General features: G+C 50.9%; 2 protein-coding genes across 2 annotated transcripts in view; one reads left to right on the top strand and one right to left on the bottom strand.

Moving 5' to 3' along the window:
• Positions 1–278: 278 nt before the first annotated feature.
• LOC113584430 (phospholipid scramblase 2) lies at positions 279–8,875 on the top strand. The gene is made up of 8 exons (XM_035528205.1): positions 279–429; positions 1,188–1,497; positions 2,015–2,089; positions 4,735–4,927; positions 5,656–5,767; positions 6,924–7,023; positions 7,316–7,374; positions 7,495–8,875. Exons 2-8 carry the CDS (start codon positions 1,191–1,193, stop codon positions 7,519–7,521), a joined length of 873 nt encoding a protein of 290 aa, XP_035384098.1. The 5' UTR covers positions 279–429; positions 1,188–1,190; the 3' UTR covers positions 7,522–8,875.
• eif4e2 (eukaryotic translation initiation factor 4E family member 2) overlaps positions 8,422–24,261 on the bottom strand; it is a 29,332-nt gene continuing 13,492 nt past the window's right edge. Inside the window, exons 6-8 of the mRNA XM_035528204.1 lie at positions 9,710–9,846; positions 9,435–9,506; positions 8,422–9,338 (exon numbers count right to left, since the gene is read on the bottom strand). Of these exons, the coding sequence (XP_035384097.1) occupies positions 9,458–9,506; positions 9,710–9,846 (186 nt within the window). The 3' untranslated portion in view covers positions 8,422–9,338; positions 9,435–9,457. The remainder of the gene's footprint in view (positions 9,339–9,434; positions 9,507–9,709; positions 9,847–24,261) is intronic.

Here is a 24,261-nt window from a genome sequence, read left to right as displayed (position 1 = left end):
AGGATGAGTTCTTTATTTTTAAAGAACATTTCAAAATACTTTGGAATACTAACAAGGCAACCTGTAGATAACCACAGATATATCAGATATGTGTGTGCGTGTGTGTGTGCGTGTGTGTGTGTGCGCGTGTGTGTGTGTGTGTGTGCGTCTGCATGCGCGAGTGTGTGTGTGTGTGTGGAGGAGGGTCTAAATTACATGGCTGAGTAGTGCCCCACAAAGACTACATCCTGGAATGGGGGTGTGGGGGTTGGAATAGTATGCAAAGACACACACACCAAACTGCAGTCTTTAGGGATTGCCTGGAGACCATACCACCAACAGAAGAGACACTTCCCAGACCCTCGTGTGTTTCAGAGCCGTCGAGTGAGGTGTTCGTGTTCCAACAATCTGAGATCCAGATATCAGCGGGACACAGGACAGGAGCCGCTGGTATGTAAGGCACGGGGCTGTTCATCTATCTATATACACAATGTCTCAGACGCCATGAGATTAACTTGACTTGTTCTGTTTTTTATCACAGTGTGATACAAGCTCACTGTGACCATGAAGCCACATTTTAAACAGGCCTGAAATTACTTTGTTTACATACATCTATTTTCTAACTGCTCTTGGCGTAATTAACTGAAGGGTGTAAATTTAGTTTGGAAAAACAGTGGAATTAGCAATAGTGGGAAGAACTAGAGCAAAATGCTGATGCATTGTAATTAAAACACTTTTTATTCAGTTTCTTTGACTTAAGAGTTAAAGGATGCAAATGTGACCATGAATATATCTTAAAATAATGCATTATAAAGAATTTTTAAAAGCAAAAATAATGTTTATAACAAATTATGGTAAAAAGAAAAGTGGCGTCATTCCATGACTGTCAGAGTATAATAAAAGTTGATATTATTGTGATCAAAATATCTTTTTCACTCTCTCTCTCTCTCTCTCTCTCTCTCTCTCTCCCTCCCTCTCTCTCTCTCTCTCTCTCTCTCTCTCTCTGTCTCTCTCTCTCTCTCTCCCTCTCTCCCTCTCTCTCCCTCTCTCTCTCTCTCTCTCCCTCTATCTCTCTATCTCTCTCCCTCTCCCTCTCTCCCTCTCTCTCTCTCCCTCTCTCTCTCTCTCTCTCTCTCTCTGTCTCTCTCTCTCTCTCTCTCTGTCTCTCCCTCTCTCTCTCTCTCTCTCTCTCTCTCTCTCTGTCCCAGATCATGTCTGCCATGACAGCCCAGTCTTCCCCCTTTATTCTGGAGAGAGAGAAACACATTGAGATGCTCTTTAGAGCTTTCCAAAGGTGGAGACACCCCACAGCTGCCCAGGAGCAAGGCCTCTTCCACGGACATGCAGCAGCCTCTTCCCAGGCTGCGGGGCCGGGGGGTAGTGGAACTGGGGCAGCAGGCATGGAGGTGGAGACTGACGAGAGGCCAGAACAGTGGGTCACAGCGGGGGTACCAGCTGGGTTAGCTGTTCTGAGATCAGTCAGCCACCTGCACATCACTGCTATACCGGAGCTTCAAGGTGAGACATGGAAAAATCCATGTGGGTTTATTGTGTTCACCTTTACAGAAATACACGCCTAAATCTTTACATGTATGCCTCAAATCGTGCCTCAGATCAGTGATTTGTGTCATGCAGTTGTGCTGATGTGGTTTACAACAGGAACGTTTCCTAAGATGAAACAAAACCATGCTGCATTGCTGAAAGCACAGTCACTGAAACCATCTTCCTCCTTAAGTGTGTTTATACATCCCTGTTAGTTTACGCAGTTGTTCATTCACACATGGGGAAGTTGCTTAGATGTCATTTAAGTTCTTAAGCTCTGTCTGAAGAATCAGCCCACAGATAGCTTTCTTCCTCTCTCACTTTTTGAGCGCTTCTTCATACGATCTTCTACATCTAAACAATACAATAATGGTTTGTGAAACTACAGTCAAAAGGTCTGTGGGGTGTACTATTCCTTATGCAGACGTGTTTGTTTCTACACGGGCGCTTCTTTCCCGCTGAGACGCCCACTGCAGTTCATTTTGTGTTTCAGGACCACAGTGCATATCCCGCAGAACATACACCATTGCCACAGAAACAAAAGCGCAGCTGTTTGTGGCTGTGGAAGGTAATTATGTGACAGGAGACCAAATCCCAGCACACCAACAGAACAACACTGCTGATATATTAGAGACAATAAATGTAAAGTTAACACTATGTTATCAAGTCCAGCCAGGTTTTATTGTCATTCCTGCACAGAGATCGTATACCCTGAATCTAGGTGTCATTTCTTGTTTTCAATAATAATAATAATAATAATAGTAATAATAATAATAGTAAAAATAATAATAATAATTTCATGTGCCTTTTTAGAAACTCAAGGCCACATTATAACTAAAGGGAGTAGGACTAAGGTAAGGGTTAGGACTAAGGTAAGGGTTAGGACTAAGGTAAGGGTTAGGACTAAGGTAAGGGTTAGGACTAAGGTAAGGGTTAGGACTAGGGTAAGGGTTAGGACTAAGGTAAGGGTTAGGACTAAGGTAAGGGTTAGGACTAGGGTAAGGGTTAGGACTAAGGTAAGGGTTAGGACTAGGGTAAGGGTTAGGACTAAAGTAAGGGTTAGGACTAAGGTAAGGGTTAGGACTAGGGTAAGGGTTAGGACTAAGGTAAGGGTTAGGACTAGGGTAAGGGTTAGGACTAAGGTAAGGGTTAGGACTAAGGTAAGGGTTAGGACTAGGGTAAGGGTTAGGACTAAGGTAAGGGTTAGGACTAGGGTAAGGGTTAGGACTAGGGTAAGGGTTAGGACTAAGGTAAGGGTTAGGACTAGGGTAAGGGTTAGGACTAAGGTAAGGGTTAGGACTAGGGTAAGGGTTAGGACTAAGGTAAGGGTTAGGACTAGGGTAAGGGTTAGGACTAGGAAACAAATGTACAATGACATGCAAGAAAGAGGTTCTGTTTGGGGTTAGTGGTGGGATGAGTTCACTTTGGGGTTAGTGGTGGGTATTGTAGGTGATGTGGGTATTCAAGTTCGGTTTATTCGTCACATACATAGTATTGTGGGTGATGTAGGTGTTGGGGTGTTGTGGGTGTTGTAGGTGATGTAGATGTTGGGGGTGATGTGGGTGTTGTAGGTGTTGTGAGTGATGTATGTGTTGGGGGTGTTATTGGTGTTGTAGGTGATGTGGGTGATGTAGGTGTTGTAGATGATGTGGGTGATGTAGGTGTTGTAGATGATGTATGTGTTGGGGTGATGTAGGTGATGTGGGTGTTGGGGGTGTTATGGGTGATGTAGGTGATGTGGGTGTTATGGGTGATATAGGTGAGGTGGGTGATGTAGGTAATATAGGTGATGTAGGTGATGTAGGTGTTGGGGTGATGTAGGTGAGGTGGGTGATGTAGGTGTTGTAGATGATGTAGGTGATGTAGGTGTTGTAGATGATGTGGGTGATGTAGGTGTTGTAGATGATGTGGGTGATGTAGGTGTTGTAGATGATGTATGTGATGTAGGTGTTGGGGTGATGTAGGTGATGTGGGTGTTGGGGATGTTATGGGTGATGTAGGTGATGTAGATCATATAGGTGATGTAGATGATGTAGGTGATGTGGGTGTTGTAAGTGATGTGGGTGATGTGGGTGATGTAGGTGATGTGGGTGATGTGGGTGATGTAGGTGATGTGGGTGTTGTAAGTGATGTGGGTGATGTAGGTGATGTGGGTGTTGTAAGTGATGTGGGTGATGTAGGTGATGTGGGTGTTAGTGATGTAGGTGATGTGGGTGTTGTAAGTGATGTAGGTGATGTGGGTGTTATAAGTGATGTGGGTGATGTGGGTGTTGTAAGTGATGTGGGTGATGTGGGTGATGTGGGTGTTGTGGGTGATGTGGGTGTTATAAGTGATGTGGGTGATGTAGGTGATGTGGGTGTTGTAAGTGATGTGGGTGATGTGGGTGTTGTGGGTGATGTAGGTGATGTGGGTGTTGTAAGTGATGTGGGTGTTGTAAGTGATGTGGGTGATGTAGGTGATGTGGGTGTTGTAAGTGATGTAGGTGATGTGGGTGTTGTAGGTGATGTAGGTGTTGTAAGTGATGTGGGTGTTGTGGGTGATGTGGGTGATGTGGGTGTTGTAAGTGATGTGGGTGTTGTAAGTGATGTGGGTGTTGTAAGTGATGTGGTGATGTGGGTGATGTGGGTGTTGTAAGTGATGTGGGTGTTGTAGGTGATGTGGGTGATGTAGGTGATGTGGGTGATGTAGGTGATGTGGGTGTTATAAGTGATGTGGGTGATGTGGGTGTTGTAAGTGATGTGGGTGATGTGGGTGTTGTGGGTGTTGTAAGTGATGTGGTGATGTAGGTGATGTGGGTGTTGTAAGTGATGTGGGTGTTGTAAGTGATGTGGGTGATGTAGGTGATGTGGGTGTTGTAAGTGATGTGGGTGATGTAGGTGATGTGGGTGTTGTAAGTGATGTGGGTGATGTAGTGCTCCAGGTCCATCATGCTTCACCCCTTTGACTATAGTGTGTGTGCTGAGAGGTGCTATGGAGGGAGACACCCTGGAGACAGGAGACAGGAGACAGGAGACAGGAGACAGGAGACAGGTCCCCTAGCAGACTGTGAGACAGTTCTGTGAGGAGACAGGTCTGTATCAGACAGCTGGTCAGGATGCTCTGTTGTCCCCCTGTAGAAGGCAGTGAGGACAGAAGGAGGCTAGCTATACTACTGTGTGTGTGTGTATGTGTGTGTGTGTGTGTGTGTGTGTGTGTGTGTGTGTGTGTGTCAGAGAGCTCATGTGTGTGTGTGCAGTGCTGTGGTCCTGCCCGCTCCTGCTCCCTCCAGGGTTTTGACAGCGACCGGCAGCTTGTCTTCCTCTTTGAAAGACCCCTGAGGGCAGAGACGTGCTGTTTTGGATGCTGCTTGATGGAAATGAGGGTCCACACAGCCCGGGGAGGGCTTATTGGTACTGTTCACCAGAGGTACTGTCTTTCTCACACACACACACACACACACACACACACACACACACACACGCCTGAGTGCACTCTCACACACATGCACACATACACACACACAAATACAAATTAATTTAATAATGAGTGTACTGCAGGTGGGAATCTCCTAAACCTCCTCAGGCTGCTGTTAGAACTTTAGCCCACCTGCCGCAGCTCATAAACAAACCTGTTTACTGGCTGATGAACCAAGGTGGTCTAACCCAGCTGGTTTAAGTGGATAGGTTTCCACATCAACCTGCACTCTGAGCGTAGCTGACAGGGTCCAAGGCAGTTACAACAAACACAGTTTACCGTACAGCCAAACACACTCCAGAGAGCTCCAACCGCCCGGACACCTGTGATTGGCTAGGACTTAAAGGAAAACAAGCCCATTCTTTTCACCCAGAGGGCATGGCTGATTATGGTAATGAACAATATGCTAATGTAAGTTATGCAAATACAGTTGATGATTTCTGTCTAATGGTGGCTGCATTTCCCAACTATAGGGTTAAACCTTAGACAGTTATTTTGCTCATAAATTAAAGGATTTGACTGCCTCAGACATGGCTACCATCTCAGCGGCCCATAGACTGCAGTATGGAAACCTTCTTACTTTCAATGCTGACACACCTAGTGGTATTTTTGTTTTTGTGTCTAGTTCTGCATTTCCTGTTTTATTTGACTATGCGGACACGGCGCCCTCTGTCTGTCAGGTGGAGTATGTTCACGCCGTACTTTGAGGTGTGTGACTCTGCGGGCTCCTCCTCCCTGAGGATACAAGGCTCTTGCTGTCCAATCCGCTGCCTCCCCGACCAGGAGTTCCAGGTTAGACTCCTCCCACTGTTTGTTTCGCTAATCTCCTTCTTGGTGGAGAGTGTGTGTAGATTGCCTCATGACGGATGAGTATTCAGACAACTTGCTTCTTTAAGAGGAATTTAAGGTTTTTCAAGTTTTCTTCATAATTTGCTTATTAATAAAAGTAAACACAGTCATTTAGATTGTTTTGATGAAAAAAATGAGCAGGTCTCTAGTGTTTGAAGACCCTAGTGCTACCTCACAGAACGTTTACACAAACAAAACGCACAGATATGCTGCAAGATAACATAGACATTATTTTAGAAGTTTTGCACAAGTTGTTTGGCCTGCATAGAAACGTTTGCGTATTGTTTGTAACCGTAATTATTGAATATTGGAGAGGTGCAGGCTGGACGCTGCAAGTAAAAATCATGAAGATAATTGACCTTGTGCAGATTTACCACCATTTTAGTGCTCTCAGCATTACACACAACTCAGAAGGCGCGTGTAGTGTTATAGTGTCACTAGTAGCCTGGAGGAAATAAATTCAATTGCTTGTTTCATTGTAGATTTGATTTCTGGTCCCCTTTGCCAAATCTGTAAAGAAATAAAAGTCTGTAAATAAGCCTGAATTACTTATTTACTCCTCAATCAGCAAACTGCCATTCTGAAATCGGTGATTCCTCTTTAGTGCAGGTTTATCGGTCAGAAGCCTCTTAAGGTCAAAGATGCCAACCCTGCTTCTGTAGAGCTACCAACCTTCTCTAGAGCTATAGCAACCTGCAAAACCATTGTTCATATATTTTTGTACATATATATATATTCTCTGTGCACCCGTTTTTCTTTTTCCTCAGTGTGGACAGAACACTCTCCACCATTTCCCTGCGAGTTATACTGTGCATGACTATGTATGTGACAAATAAACCAAACTTGAAACTTGAAAACCTAAGGTGAACACACTAATACCTCAGACACTTGAGACACAGTAGATCCTAACTGGCTAAATAATGTGAGGTGGAAACTGCACAACAGCAGCTTCAGGAGCTGGGTTGGACACACCCAACGACTTTGTCTGGAGAAGTCACGACCTATGAGTTAATAAGAATTTGCTTCGGTTTTAAGAAACAACCGGCCCTCCCCTGAATCAGTTCTCTTCACTTTTTATTTGCTCTGGCGGTTTGTTTAGGTGGTCTCCATGATCGGCGAGCGTGTTGGAACGGTCTGGAAGCACTGGCAGGGTTACAGCGAGAACTGCAACATGGACCACGAGCACTTCGGCCTGGCTGGTGAGAGCAGCGTCCAGACAACAGCTGTCCAGGACATAATCCCAGCGCTGCTCCTGGACAGGCTAGATTTATACCACCTGAGATTAGACCACACCAGCATTTATGAAAGCAAGAATCCAAAGCTTTAATCTGCCTGGATAGGCTGGTAGAGAACGTTGTGACTGGGGTTTGGGCTAACAGCCGAGATCCTCTGCTGTCTGTGACAGTTTTTCACTGATAAGGCTTCTAATGTATCAGTATTGTCCAGTATGGGTTGGTTGATATGGGTCTTGATTCTCATTGTCTCTGGCAGTCCCCCCGAACATGTGTGTGAACACCAAAGTGCTGCTGCTTGCTGCTACGTTTCTACTGGTGAGTTTGTCGTCTCACTCAGATTCAGATTTGCCCGGACAGACGACACCTGTTTAGGGAAGCTGGTGCATTAAAACTCAGTGAAACACTGAACACTCTCCCTCCCATTCTCCTCTACAGAATCATATGTTCTTTGAAATGAGCTGAACCAAAGGCAAGTGAACTCTTCAAGAAGAAACGGGCTATTCTTTTGAGTTTAAAGATCTGTGGGTAATTCTTAATTCTTCCCAGAATCCTGCATTAATAAAACTGTACAAAACTTCTGGCCTGTTGAAACTGCATCGGAGGAATCTTAAAGTTGAGTCGAGTGATATCACAGGGAAACACTGCAGGAACGTGCAGTATCCCAGAGAACGTCTTACCTGAGCGAGGGCTTTGTCATACCATCAAATACACAGAATTCCCAAACCCCCACACGCATTTGATCTTTAAAGGCACAAAACAGGAGATTTTGTTCCCCTTACTCCAGCACACAGAATCTGAGACGGGAAGCACACGTCACGACCTAAAGCATCTGCCATCGTCTGTGGAACACGACAGAGGTTAGATGATGTCTTTGGCCCGTGTGAACACCGGTGGTAGCATTCCTTGTCTTTACGGATGATGTAGCAGGATGAATTCAGAGGCAAACAGAAACTCAATAGCTCACATTTAGCATCTCAAAACCGGACCAAAGATGTGAAGACGCCTTTACACTCGTAAACTCCAAAAACGGCAGGCACGATGACCTTGTGTTTAACAGCCGTTTATCAAATGACCTTGGGTTCCCTGATCTGGGGGATAACGTGTTGATAAAGGGAAACACCAGAACTCCATGCTGCTGGCATACGTGTGTCCGCTGGAAATCCACACTTTGCCCAGAGAGGACAGAGATGCGCTTGATTTAAAGGTAACATTCAGAACTTTTAACCTGTGTCATTATTTCATATTAAGTAATATGCAAATGATGATCATGTTAATTTTCATGTGCTGGAGCATGAACCAATGACAAAAACAAGTGGGTGTATGCAGACATGACCCTGACCAATCAGTGTCTCTCCAGCAGGGTTAGCAGCTGTGTGTTCAACATTTATTGCTTTCATCATTCGATCGCAGTCAGAACAATACTGCAAGCAGCACCACTCCTATGCAGGCAGTACGTAAGAGATGCAAACCGATAAACCCCAGCCCCTGCATTTGGGGAGGGAATGCCCACACTACATCAGGCTCCTCCCACAGTGGCATCCCAGAATGCGGAGCGCTCCTGGGTAACCTAGGCAACAGCAGAGAGCTCTCCCAGCCAGGCACAGCGCGATAGGCACCCAAGTCGGGTTTTCTGTCCCCTACCCTCCCGGACAATCAACATGGAAAATGGTCAGAAGCAGATCTCATTCAGAGCGCCTCAGATAACCTACAAATATATCCTTTCGTTTCTTAGAGCAATTCAAAATTAAAATGTTTTCCTCTTCTTTGTAACACTAGTTCAAATACTGCACTATAGTAAAATGTAACCCTGTTGTGATGAGCAATAAAGGTGTTCTCTCCCTAAAGTGGCTAACGGGTGTTGAAGACTACGATAACGCACTCGTTCACCGTCACGTTTCTACAGTGACGCAGCCGTTCACGTGAATTGCATGGTTTGGTTAATCAGCCTTCTTCTGAGCCAGGACAGCTGCAGTCTCTGAGGCTCCTTTCCTGCAGGCTCCCCCTGCTGGCTGAAGGCAGCACCTGCAGTCATCTGGAACAGCCACTGAAGTTCTGCTGCTTAGCCACTGGCAGATGTAAAAAGTCCTTTGTGTCTTTCTTTGTTCTCAGTTTGCAGGGGTGTTTCACCTGATCAGATAAATTAAAAGAATCCACACGTCTTCGCCGGGAAACCTGGTCTTATCAGCAGTGTGGTGTTTGTTTTAAAAAATGGTAAGAATCGATAAATTAATTTCCTCCTCTAGAAATGTCCTCTTCATCCACACGAAAGTAAACTAAACCTAGAATACAAAATAATAATACAAAAGTTAGACACCATACAATATCAGTAATAAGCAAGAATCTGTAAAGTTTAGTCCAGTAGAGCTGGTTCCTACCATGGGCACTTTAGCTGAAAGAGCTAACGGCCGCCGCTAGCGTTCACAAGACCGTGGAAATCCTCCCAGGCCCTGCGCACGTGCGCGCACACACACACAAATACAACAAAAACTGTGTGTGTGCGCGTGTGTACAAGATGCACTATATACTGTCTGTGTGTGTTTTATACTCCATTAGGGTGTTGAGGGGCAGGTTGTGTGTGTGTGTGTGTGTGTGTGTGTGTGTGTGTGTGTGTGTGTGTGTGTGTGTGTGAGAGAGAGAGAGAGAGACTCACTTTATACTGTCTGTGTGTGTCTTATACTCCATGATGGTGTTGGGGGGCAGGTTGAGAACTCGGCGTAGTGTGTCTCTGATGCGGGCAGTAGTGGCCTGGTCACTGGCCGTTTTGTTCCAGATGGATATGATATCCTCCTAAACACAGACACACACACACACACACACACACAATATAGTATTATACATCACCTTACAGTAACACATATAGTATTATACGACACCTTCCTCAGTACCCAGGATGCTGTACAATGCTTTTACATCTAGTCAACACACCAGGTAGACACGACCACAACAGACCCAGAAATCACAGACCCTGTTGACTGCATCAGGCTGAGGGAAGACAGAGATACACACACACACACACACACACACACAACCCAGGACAGAGATACAGTCTCACACACACACGCGCAACCCAGGACAGAGATACAGTCTCACACACACACGCGCAACCCAGGACAGAGATACAGTCTCACACACACACAACCCAGGACAGAGATACAGTCTCACACACACACGCGCAACCCAGGACAGAGATACAGTCTCACACACCACCCAGGACAGAGATACAGTCTCACACACCACCCAGGACAGAGATACAGTCTCACACACACACACACACACACCCAGGACAGAGATACAGTCTCACACACACACACACACACCCAGGACAGAGATACAGTCTCACACACACACACACACACCCAGGACAGAGATACAGTCTCACACACACACACACACACACCCCAGGACAGAGATACAGTCTCACACACACACCCCCCAGGACAGAGATACAGTCTCACACACACACACACACACCCCAGGACAGAGATACAGTCTCACACACACACACACACACACCCAGGACAGAGATACAGTCTCACACACACACACAACCCAGGACAGAGATACAGTCTCACACACACACACAACCCAGGACAGAGATACAGTCTCACACACACACAACCCAGGACAGAGATACAGTCTCACACACACACAACCCAGGACAGAGATACAGTCTCACACACACACACACAACCCAGGACAGAGATACAGTCTCACACACACACAACCCAGGACAGAGATACAGTCTCACACACACACGCGCAACCCAGGACAGAGATACAGTCTCACACACACACGCGCAACCCCAGGACAGAGATACAGTCTCACACACACACGCGCACCCCAGGACAGAGATACAGTCTCACACACACACGCGCAACCCAGGACAGAGATACAGTCTCACACACACACAACCCAGGACAGAGATACAGTCTCACACACACACAACCCAGGACAGAGATACAGTCTCACACACACACGCGCAACCCAGGACAGAGATACAGTCTCACACACACACGCGCAACCCAGGACAGAGATACAGTCTCACACACACACGCGCAACCCAGGACAGAGATACAGTCTCACACACACACGCGCAACCCAGGACAGAGATACAGTCTCACACACACACGCGCAACCCAGGACAGAGATACAGTCTCACACACACACGCGCAACCCAGGACAGAGATACAGTCTCACACACACACGCGCAACCCAGGACAGAGATACAGTCTCACACACACACGCGCAACCCAGGACAGAGATACAGTCTCACACACACACGCGCAACCCAGGACAGAGATACAGTCTCACACACACACGCGCAACCCAGGACAGAGATACAGTCTCACACACACACGCGCAACCCAGGACAGAGATACAGTCTCACACACACACGCGCAACCCAGGACAGAGATACAGTCTCACACACACACGCGCAACCCAGGACAGAGATACAGTCTCACACACACACGCGCAACCCAGGACAGAGATACAGTCTCACACACACACGCGCAACCCAGGACAGAGATACAGTCTCACACACACACGCGCAACCCAGGACAGAGATACAGTCTCACACACACACGCGCAACCCAGGACAGAGATACAGTCTCACACACACACGCGCAACCCAGGACAGAGATACAGTCTCACACACACACGCGCAACCCAGGACAGAGATACAGTCTCACACACACACGCGCAACCCAGGACAGAGATACAGTCTCACACACACACGCGCAACCCAGGACAGAGATACAGTCTCACACACACACGCGCAACCCAGGACAGAGATACAGTCTCACACACACACGCGCAACCCAGGACAGAGATACAGTCTCACACACACACGCGCAACCCAGGACAGAGATACAGTCTCACACACACACGCGCAACCCAGGACAGAGATACAGTCTCACACACACACGCGCAACCCAGGACAGAGATACAGTCTCACACACACACGCGCAACCCAGGACAGAGATACAGTCTCACACACACACGCGCAACCCAGGACAGAGATACAGTCTCACACACACACGCGCAACCCAGGACAGAGATACAGTCTCACACACACACGCGCAACCCAGGACAGAGATACAGTCTCACACACACACGCGCAACCCAGGACAGAGATACAGTCTCACACACACACGCGCAACCCAGGACAGAGATACAGTCTCACACACACACGCGCAACCCAGGACAGAGATACAGTCTCACACACACACGCGCAACCCAGGACAGAGATACAGTCTCACACACACACGCGCAACCCAGGACAGAGATACAGTCTCACACACACACGCGCAACCCAGGACAGAGATACAGTCTCACACACACACGCGCAACCCAGGACAGAGATACAGTCTCACACACACACGCGCAACCCAGGACAGAGATACAGTCTCACACACACACGCGCAACCCAGGACAGAGATACAGTCTCACACACACACGCGCAACCCAGGACAGAGATACAGTCTCACACACACACGCGCAACCCAGGACAGAGATACAGTCTCACACACACACGCGCAACCCAGGACAGAGATACAGTCTCACACACACACGCGCAACCCAGGACAGAGATACAGTCTCACACACACACGCGCAACCCAGGACAGAGATACAGTCTCACACACACACGCGCAACCCAGGACAGAGATACAGTCTCACACACACACGCGCAACCCAGGACAGAGATACAGTCTCACACACACACGCGCAACCCAGGACAGAGATACAGTCTCACACACACACGCGCAACCCAGGACAGAGATACAGTCTCACACACACACGCGCAACCCAGGACAGAGATACAGTCTCACACACACACGCGCAACCCAGGACAGAGATACAGTCTCACACACACACGCGCAACCCAGGACAGAGATACAGTCTCACACACACACGCGCAACCCAGGACAGAGATACAGTCTCACACACACACGCGCAACCCAGGACAGAGATACAGTCTCACACACACACGCGCAACCCAGGACAGAGATACAGTCTCACACACACACGCGCAACCCAGGACAGAGATACAGTCTCACACACACACGCGCAACCCAGGACAGAGATACAGTCTCACACACACACGCGCAACCCAGGACAGAGATACAGTCTCACACACACACGCGCAACCCAGGACAGAGATACAGTCTCACACACACACGCGCAACCCAGGACAGAGATACAGTCTCACACACACACGCGCAACCCAGGACAGAGATACAGTCTCACACACACACGCGCAACCCAGGACAGAGATACAGTCTCACACACACACGCGCAACCCAGGACAGAGATACAGTCTCACACACACACGCGCAACCCAGGACAGAGATACAGTCTCACACACACACGCGCAACCCAGGACAGAGATACAGTCTCACACACACACGCGCAACCCAGGACAGAGATACAGTCTCACACACACACGCGCAACCCAGGACAGAGATACAGTCTCACACACACACGCGCAACCCAGGACAGAGATACAGTCTCACACACACACGCGCAACCCAGGACAGAGATACAGTCTCACACACACACGCGCAACCCAGGACAGAGATACAGTCTCACACACACACGCGCAACCCAGGACAGAGATACAGTCTCACACACACACGCGCAACCCAGGACAGAGATACAGTCTCACACACACACGCGCAACCCAGGACAGAGATACAGTCTCACACACACACGCGCAACCCAGGACAGAGATACAGTCTCACACACACACGCGCAACCCAGGACAGAGATACAGTCTCACACACACACGCGCAACCCAGGACAGAGATACAGTCTCACACACACACGCGCAACCCAGGACAGAGATACAGTCTCACACACACACGCGCAACCCAGGACAGAGATACAGTCTCACACACACACGCGCAACCCAGGACAGAGATACAGTCTCACACACACACGCGCAACCCAGGACAGAGATACAGTCTCACACACACACGCGCAACCCAGGACAGAGATACAGTCTCACACACACACGCGCAACCCAGGACAGAGATACAGTCTCACACACACACGCGCAACCCAGGACAGAGATACAGTCTCACACACACACGCGCAACCCAGGACAGAGATACAGTCTCACACACACACGCGCAACCCAGGACAGAGATACAGTCTCACACACACACGCGCAACCCAGGACAGAGATACAGTCTCACACACACACGCGCAACCCAGGACAGAGATACAGTCTCACACACACACACCCCAGGACAGAGATACAGTCTCACACACACACCCCAGGACAGAGATACAGTCTCACACACACACCCCAGGACAGAGATACAGTCTCACACACACACCCCAGGACAGAGATACAGTCTCACACACACACCCCAGGACAGAGATACAGTCTCACACACACACCCCAGGACAGAGATACAGTCTCACACACACACCCCAGGACAGAGATACAGTCTCACACACACACCCAGGACAGAGATACAGTCTCACACACACACCCCAGGACAGAGATACAGTCTCACACACACAGACAGAGATACAGTCTCACACACACACCCCAGGACAGAGATACAGTCTCACACACACACCCCAGGACAGAGATACAGTCTCACACACACACCCCAGGACAGAGATACAGTCTCACACACCACCCAGGACAGAGATACAGTCTCACACACACACCCCAGGACAGAGATACAGTCTCACACACACACCCCAGGACAGAGATACAGTCTCACACACACACCCCAGGACAGAGATACAGTCTCACACACACACGCGCAACCCAGGACAGAGATACAGTCTCACACACACACGCGCAACCCAGGACAGAGATACAGTCTCACACACACACGCGCAACCCAGGACAGAGATACAGTCTCACACACACACGCGCAACCCAGGACAGAGATACAGTCTCACACACACACGCGCAACCCAGGACAGAGATACAGTCTCACACACACACGCGCAACCCAGGACAGAGATACAGTCTCACACACACACGCGCAACCCAGGACAGAGATACAGTCTCACACACACACGCGCAACCCAGGACAGAGATACAGTCTCACACACACACGCGCAACCCAGGACAGAGATACAGTCTCACACACACACGCGCAACCCAGGACAGAGATACAGTCTCACACACACACGCGCAACCCAGGACAGAGATACAGTCTCACACACACACGCGCAACCCAGGACAGAGATACAGTCTCACACACACACGCGCAACCCAGGACAGAGATACAGTCTCACACACACACGCGCAACCCAGGACAGAGATACAGTCTCACACACACACGCGCAACCCAGGACAGAGATACAGTCTCACACACACACGCGCAACCCAGGACAGAGATACAGTCTCACACACACACGCGCAACCCAGGACAGAGATACAGTCTCACACACACACGCGCAACCCAGGACAGAGATACAGTCTCACACACACACGCGCAACCCAGGACAGAGATACAGTCTCACACACACACGCGCAACCCAGGACAGAGATACAGTCTCACACACACACGCGCAACCCAGGACAGAGATACAGTCTCACACACACACGCGCAACCCAGGACAGAGATACAGTCTCACACACACACGCGCAACCCAGGACAGAGATACAGTCTCACACACACACGCGCAACCCAGGACAGAGATACAGTCTCACACACACACGCGCAACCCAGGACAGAGATACAGTCTCACACACACACGCGCAACCCAGGACAGAGATACAGTCTCACACACACACGCGCAACCCAGGACAGAGATACAGTCTCACACACACACGCGCAACCCAGGACAGAGATACAGTCTCACACACACACGCGCAACCCAGGACAGAGATACAGTCTCACACACACACGCGCAACCCAGGACAGAGATACAGTCTCACACACACACGCGCAACCCAGGACAGAGATACAGTCTCACACACACACGCGCAACCCAGGACAGAGATACAGTCTCACACACACACGCGCAACCCAGGACAGAGATACAGTCTCACACACACACGCGCAACCCAGGACAGAGATACAGTCTCACACACACACGCGCAACCCAGGACAGAGATACAGTCTCACACACACACGCGCAACCCAGGACAGAGATACAGTCTCACACACACACGCGCAACCCAGGACAGAGATACAGTCTCACACACACACGCGCAACCCAGGACAGAGATACAGTCTCACACACACACGCGCAACCCAGGACAGAGATACAGTCTCACACACACACGCGCAACCCAGGACAGAGATACAGTCTCACACACACACGCGCAACCCAGGACAGAGATACAGTCTCACACACACACGCGCAACCCAGGACAGAGATACAGTCTCACACACACACGCGCAACCCAGGACAGAGATACAGTCTCACACACACACGCGCAACCCAGGACAGAGATACAGTCTCACACACACACGCGCAACCCAGGACAGAGATACAGTCTCACACACACACGCGCAACCCAGGACAGAGATACAGTCTCACACACACACGCGCAACCCAGGACAGAGATACAGTCTCACACACACACGCGCAACCCAGGACAGAGATACAGTCTCACACACACACGCGCAACCCAGGACAGAGATACAGTCTCACACACACACGCGCAACCCAGGACAGAGATACAGTCTCACACACACACGCGCAACCCAGGACAGAGATACAGTCTCACACACACACGCGCAACCCAGGACAGAGATACAGTCTCACACACACACGCGCAACCCAGGACAGAGATACAGTCTCACACACACACGCGCAACCCAGGACAGAGATACAGTCTCACACACACACGCGCAACCCAGGACAGAGATACAGTCTCACACACACACGCGCAACCCAGGACAGAGATACAGTCTCACACACACACGCGCAACCCAGGACAGAGATACAGTCTCACACACACACGCGCAACCCAGGACAGAGATACAGTCTCACACACACACGCGCAACCCAGGACAGAGATACAGTCTCACACACACACGCGCAACCCAGGACAGAGATACAGTCTCACACACACACGCGCAACCCAGGACAGAGATACAGTCTCACACACACACGCGCAACCCAGGACAGAGATACAGTCTCACACACACACGCGCAACCCAGGACAGAGATACAGTCTCACACACACACGCGCAACCCAGGACAGAGATACAGTCTCACACACACACGCGCAACCCAGGACAGAGATACAGTCTCACACACACACGCGCAACCCAGGACAGAGATACAGTCTCACACACACACGCGCAACCCAGGACAGAGATACAGTCTCACACACACACGCGCAACCCAGGACAGAGATACAGTCTCACACACACACGCGCAACCCAGGACAGAGATACAGTCTCACACACACACGCGCAACCCAGGACAGAGATACAGTCTCACACACACACGCGCAACCCAGGACAGAGATACAGTCTCACACACACACGCGCAACCCAGGACAGAGATACAGTCTCACACACACACGCGCAACCCAGGACAGAGATACAGTCTCACACACACACGCGCAACCCAGGACAGAGATACAGTCTCACACACACACGCGCAACCCAGGACAGAGATACAGTCTCACACACACACGCGCAACCCAGGACAGAGATACAGTCTCACACACACACGCGCAACCCAGGACAGAGATACAGTCTCACACACACACGCGCAACCCAGGACAGAGATACAGTCTCACACACACACGCGCAACCCAGGACAGAGATACAGTCTCACACACACACGCGCAACCCAGGACAGAGATACAGTCTCACACACACACGCGCAACCCAGGACAGAGATACAGTCTCACACACACACGCGCAACCCAGGACAGAGATACAGTCTCACACACACACGCGCAACCCAGGACAGAGATACAGTCTCACACACACACGCGCAACCCAGGACAGAGATACAGTCTCACACACACACGCGCAACCCAGGACAGAGATACAGTCTCACACACACACGCGCAACCCAGGACAGAGATACAGTCTCACACACACACGCGCAACCCAGGACAGAGATACAGTCTCACACACACACGCGCAACCCAGGACAGAGATACAGTCTCACACACACACGCGCAACCCAGGACAGAGATACAGTCTCACACACACACGCGCAACCCAGGACAGAGATACAGTCTCACACACACACGCGCAACCCAGGACAGAGATACAGTCTCACACACACACGCGCAACCCAGGACAGAGATACAGTCTCACACACACACGCGCAACCCAGGACAGAGATACAGTCTCACACACACACGCGCAACCCAGGACAGAGATACAGTCTCACACACACACGCGCAACCCAGGACAGAGATACAGTCTCACACACACACGCGCAACCCAGGACAGAGATACAGTCTCACACACACACGCGCAACCCAGGACAGAGATACAGTCTCACACACACACGCGCAACCCAGGACAGAGATACAGTCTCACACACACACGCGCAACCCAGGACAGAGATACAGTCTCACACACACACGCGCAACCCAGGACAGAGATACAGTCTCACACACACACGCGCAACCCAGGACAGAGATACAGTCTCACACACACACGCGCAACCCAGGACAGAGATACAGTCTCACACACACACGCGCAACCCAGGACAGAGATACAGTCTCACACACACACGCGCAACCCAGGACAGAGATACAGTCTCACACACACACGCGCAACCCAGGACAGAGATACAGTCTCACACACACACGCGCAACCCAGGACAGAGATACAGTCTCACACACACACGCGCAACCCAGGACAGAGATACAGTCTCACACACACACGCGCAACCCAGGACAGAGATACAGTCTCACACACACACGCGCAACCCAGGACAGAGATACAGTCTCACACACACACGCGCAACCCAGGACAGAGATACAGTCTCACACACACACGCGCAACCCAGGACAGAGATACAGTCTCACACACACACGCGCAACCCAGGACAGAGATACAGTCTCACACACACACGCGCAACCCAGGACAGAGATACAGTCTCACACACACACGCGCAACCCAGGACAGAGATACAGTCTCACACACACACGCGCAACCCAGGACAGAGATACAGTCTCACACACACACGCGCAACCCAGGACAGAGATACAGTCTCACACACACACGCGCAACCCAGGACAGAGATACAGTCTCACACACACACGCGCAACCCAGGACAGAGATACAGTCTCACACACACACGCGCAACCCAGGACAGAGATACAGTCTCACACACACACGCGCAACCCAGGACAGAGATACAGTCTCACACACACACGCGCAACCCAGGACAGAGATACAGTCTCACACACACACGCGCAACCCAGGACAGAGATACAGTCTCACACACACACGCGCAACCCAGGACAGAGATACAGTCTCACACACACACGCGCAACCCAGGACAGAGATACAGTCTCACACACACACGCGCAACCCAGGACAGAGATACAGTCTCACACACACACGCGCAACCCAGGACAGAGATACAGTCTCACACACACACGCGCAACCCAGGACAGAGATACAGTCTCACACACACACGCGCAACCCAGGACAGAGATACAGTCTCACACACACACGCGCAACCCAGGACAGAGATACAGTCTCACACACACACGCGCAACCCAGGACAGAGATACAGTCTCACACACACACGCGCAACCCAGGACAGAGATACAGTCTCACACACACACGCGCAACCCAGGACAGAGATACAGTCTCACACACACACGCGCAACCCAGGACAGAGATACAGTCTCACACACACACGCGCAACCCAGGACAGAGATACAGTCTCACACACACACGCGCAACCCAGGACAGAGATACAGTCTCACACACACACGCGCAACCCAGGACAGAGATACAGTCTCACACACACACGCGCAACCCAGGACAGAGATACAGTCTCACACACACACGCGCAACCCAGGACAGAGATACAGTCTCACACACACACGCGCAACCCAGGACAGAGATACAGTCTCACACACACACGCGCAACCCAGGACAGAGATACAGTCTCACACACACACGCGCAACCCAGGACAGAGATACAGTCTCACACACACACGCGCAACCCAGGACAGAGATACAGTCTCACACACACACGCGCAACCCAGGACAGAGATACAGTCTCACACACACACGCGCAACCCAGGACAGAGATACAGTCTCACACACACACGCGCAACCCAGGACAGAGATACAGTCTCACACACACACGCGCAACCCAGGACAGAGATACAGTCTCACACACACACGCGCAACCCAGGACAGAGATACAGTCTCACACACACACGCGCAACCCAGGACAGAGATACAGTCTCACACACACACGCGCAACCCAGGACAGAGATACAGTCTCACACACACACGCGCAACCCAGGACAGAGATACAGTCTCACACACACACGCGCAACCCAGGACAGAGATACAGTCTCACACACACACGCGCAACCCAGGACAGAGATACAGTCTCACACACACACGCGCAACCCAGGACAGAGATACAGTCTCACACACACACGCGCAACCCAGGACAGAGATACAGTCTCACACACACACGCGCAACCCAGGACAGAGATACAGTCTCACACACACACGCGCAACCCAGGACAGAGATACAGTCTCACACACACACGCGCAACCCAGGACAGAGATACAGTCTCACACACACACGCGCAACCCAGGACAGAGATACAGTCTCACACACACACGCGCAACCCAGGACAGAGATACAGTCTCACACACACACGCGCAACCCAGGACAGAGATACAGTCTCACACACACACGCGCAACCCAGGACAGAGATACAGTCTCACACACACACGCGCAACCCAGGACAGAGATACAGTCTCACACACACACGCGCAACCCAGGACAGAGATACAGTCTCACACACACACGCGCAACCCAGGACAGAGATACAGTCTCACACACACACGCGCAACCCAGGACAGAGATACAGTCTCACACACACACGCGCAACCCAGGACAGAGATACAGTCTCACACACACACGCGCAACCCAGGACAGAGATACAGTCTCACACACACACGCGCAACCCAGGACAGAGATACAGTCTCACACACACACGCGCAACCCAGGACAGAGATACAGTCTCACACACACACGCGCAACCCAGGACAGAGATACAGTCTCACACACACACGCGCAACCCAGGACAGAGATACAGTCTCACACACACACGCGCAACCCAGGACAGAGATACAGTCTCACACACACACGCGCAACCCAGGACAGAGATACAGTCTCACACACACACGCGCAACCCAGGACAGAGATACAGTCTCACACACACACGCGCAACCCAGGACAGAGATACAGTCTCACACACACACGCGCAACCCAGGACAGAGATACAGTCTCACACACACACGCGCAACCCAGGACAGAGATACAGTCTCACACACACACGCGCAACCCAGGACAGAGATACAGTCTCACACACACACGCGCAACCCAGGACAGAGATACAGTCTCACACACACACGCGCAACCCAGGACAGAGATACAGTCTCACACACACACGCGCAACCCAGGACAGAGATACAGTCTCACACACACACGCGCAACCCAGGACAGAGATACAGTCTCACACACACACGCGCAACCCAGGACAGAGATACAGTCTCACACACACACGCGCAACCCAGGACAGAGATACAGTCTCACACACACACGCGCAACCCAGGACAGAGATACAGTCTCACACACACACGCGCAACCCAGGACAGAGATACAGTCTCACACACACACGCGCAACCCAGGACAGAGATACAGTCTCACACACACACGCGCAACCCAGGACAGAGATACAGTCTCACACACACACGCGCAACCCAGGACAGAGATACAGTCTCACACACACACGCGCAACCCAGGACAGAGATACAGTCTCACACACACACGCGCAACCCAGGACAGAGATACAGTCTCACACACACACGCGCAACCCAGGACAGAGATACAGTCTCACACACACACGCGCAACCCAGGACAGAGATACAGTCTCACACACACACGCGCAACCCAGGACAGAGATACAGTCTCACACACACACGCGCAACCCAGGACAGAGATACAGTCTCACACACACACGCGCAACCCAGGACAGAGATACAGTCTCACACACACACGCGCAACCCAGGACAGAGATACAGTCTCACACACACACGCGCAACCCAGGACAGAGATACAGTCTCACACACACACGCGCAACCCAGGACAGAGATACAGTCTCACACACACACGCGCAACCCAGGACAGAGATACAGTCTCACACACACACGCGCAACCCAGGACAGAGATACAGTCTCACACACACACGCGCAACCCAGGACAGAGATACAGTCTCACACACACACGCGCAACCCAGGACAGAGATACAGTCTCACACACACACGCGCAACCCAGGACAGAGATACAGTCTCACACACACACGCGCAACCCAGGACAGAGATACAGTCTCACACACACACGCGCAACCCAGGACAGAGATACAGTCTCACACACACACGCGCAACCCAGGACAGAGATACAGTCTCACACACACACGCGCAACCCAGGACAGAGATACAGTCTCACACACACACGCGCAACCCAGGACAGAGATACAGTCTCACACACACACGCGCAACCCAGGACAGAGATACAGTCTCACACACACACGCGCAACCCAGGACAGAGATACAGTCTCACACACACACGCGCAACCCAGGACAGAGATACAGTCTCACACACACACGCGCAACCCAGGACAGAGATACAGTCTCACACACACACGCGCAACCCAGGACAGAGATACAGTCTCACACACACACGCGCAACCCAGGACAGAGATACAGTCTCACACACACACGCGCAACCCAGGACAGAGATACAGTCTCACACACACACGCGCAACCCAGGACAGAGATACAGTCTCACACACACACGCGCAACCCAGGACAGAGATACAGTCTCACACACACACGCGCAACCCAGGACAGAGATACAGTCTCACACACACACGCGCAACCCAGGACAGAGATACAGTCTCACACACACACGCGCAACCCAGGACAGAGATACAGTCTCACACACACACGCGCAACCCAGGACAGAGATACAGTCTCACACACACACGCGCAACCCAGGACAGAGATACAGTCTCACACACACACGCGCAACCCAGGACAGAGATACAGTCTCACACACACACGCGCAACCCAGGACAGAGATACAGTCTCACACACACACGCGCAACCCAGGACAGAGATACAGTCTCACACACACACGCGCAACCCAGGACAGAGATACAGTCTCACACACACACGCGCAACCCAGGACAGAGATACAGTCTCACACACATACGCGCAACCCAGGACAGAGATACAGTCTCACACACACACGCGCAACCCAGGACAGAGATACAGTCTCACACACACACGCGCAACCCAGGACAGAGATACAGTCTCACACACACACGCGCAACCCAGGACAGAGATACAGTCTCACACACACACGCGCAACCCAGGACAGAGATACAGTCTCACACACACACGCGCAACCCAGGACAGAGATACAGTCTCACACACACTACGCGCAACCCAGGACAGAGATACAGTCTCACACACACACGCGCAACCCAGGACAGAGATACAGTCTCACACACACACGCGCAACCCAGGACAGAGATACAGTCTCACACACACACGCGCAACCCAGGACAGAGATACAGTCTCACACACACACGCGCAACCCAGGACAGAGATACAGTCTCACACACACACGCGCAACCCAGGACAGAGATACAGTCTCACACACACACGCGCAACCCAGGACAGAGATACAGTCTCACACACACACGCGCAAACCCAGGACAGAGATACAGTCTCACACACACACACGCGCAACCCAGGACAGAGATACAGTCTCACACACACACGCGCAACCCAGGACAGAGATACAGTCTCACACACACACGCGCAACCCAGGACAGAGATACAGTCTCACACACACACGCGCAACCCAGGACAGAGATACAGTCTCACACACACACGCGCAACCCAGGACAGAGATACAGTCTCACACACACACGCGCAACCCAGGACAGAGATACAGTCTCAC

The sequence above is a fragment of the Electrophorus electricus genome, chromosome 7 (genome assembly GCF_013358815.1).
Source record: "Electrophorus electricus isolate fEleEle1 chromosome 7, fEleEle1.pri, whole genome shotgun sequence".
Lineage (NCBI taxonomy): Eukaryota > Metazoa > Chordata > Actinopteri > Gymnotiformes > Gymnotidae > Electrophorus > Electrophorus electricus.
The sequence above is the reverse complement of the archived record's forward strand: the minus strand, read 5'-3'. Positions and strand labels throughout refer to the sequence as shown.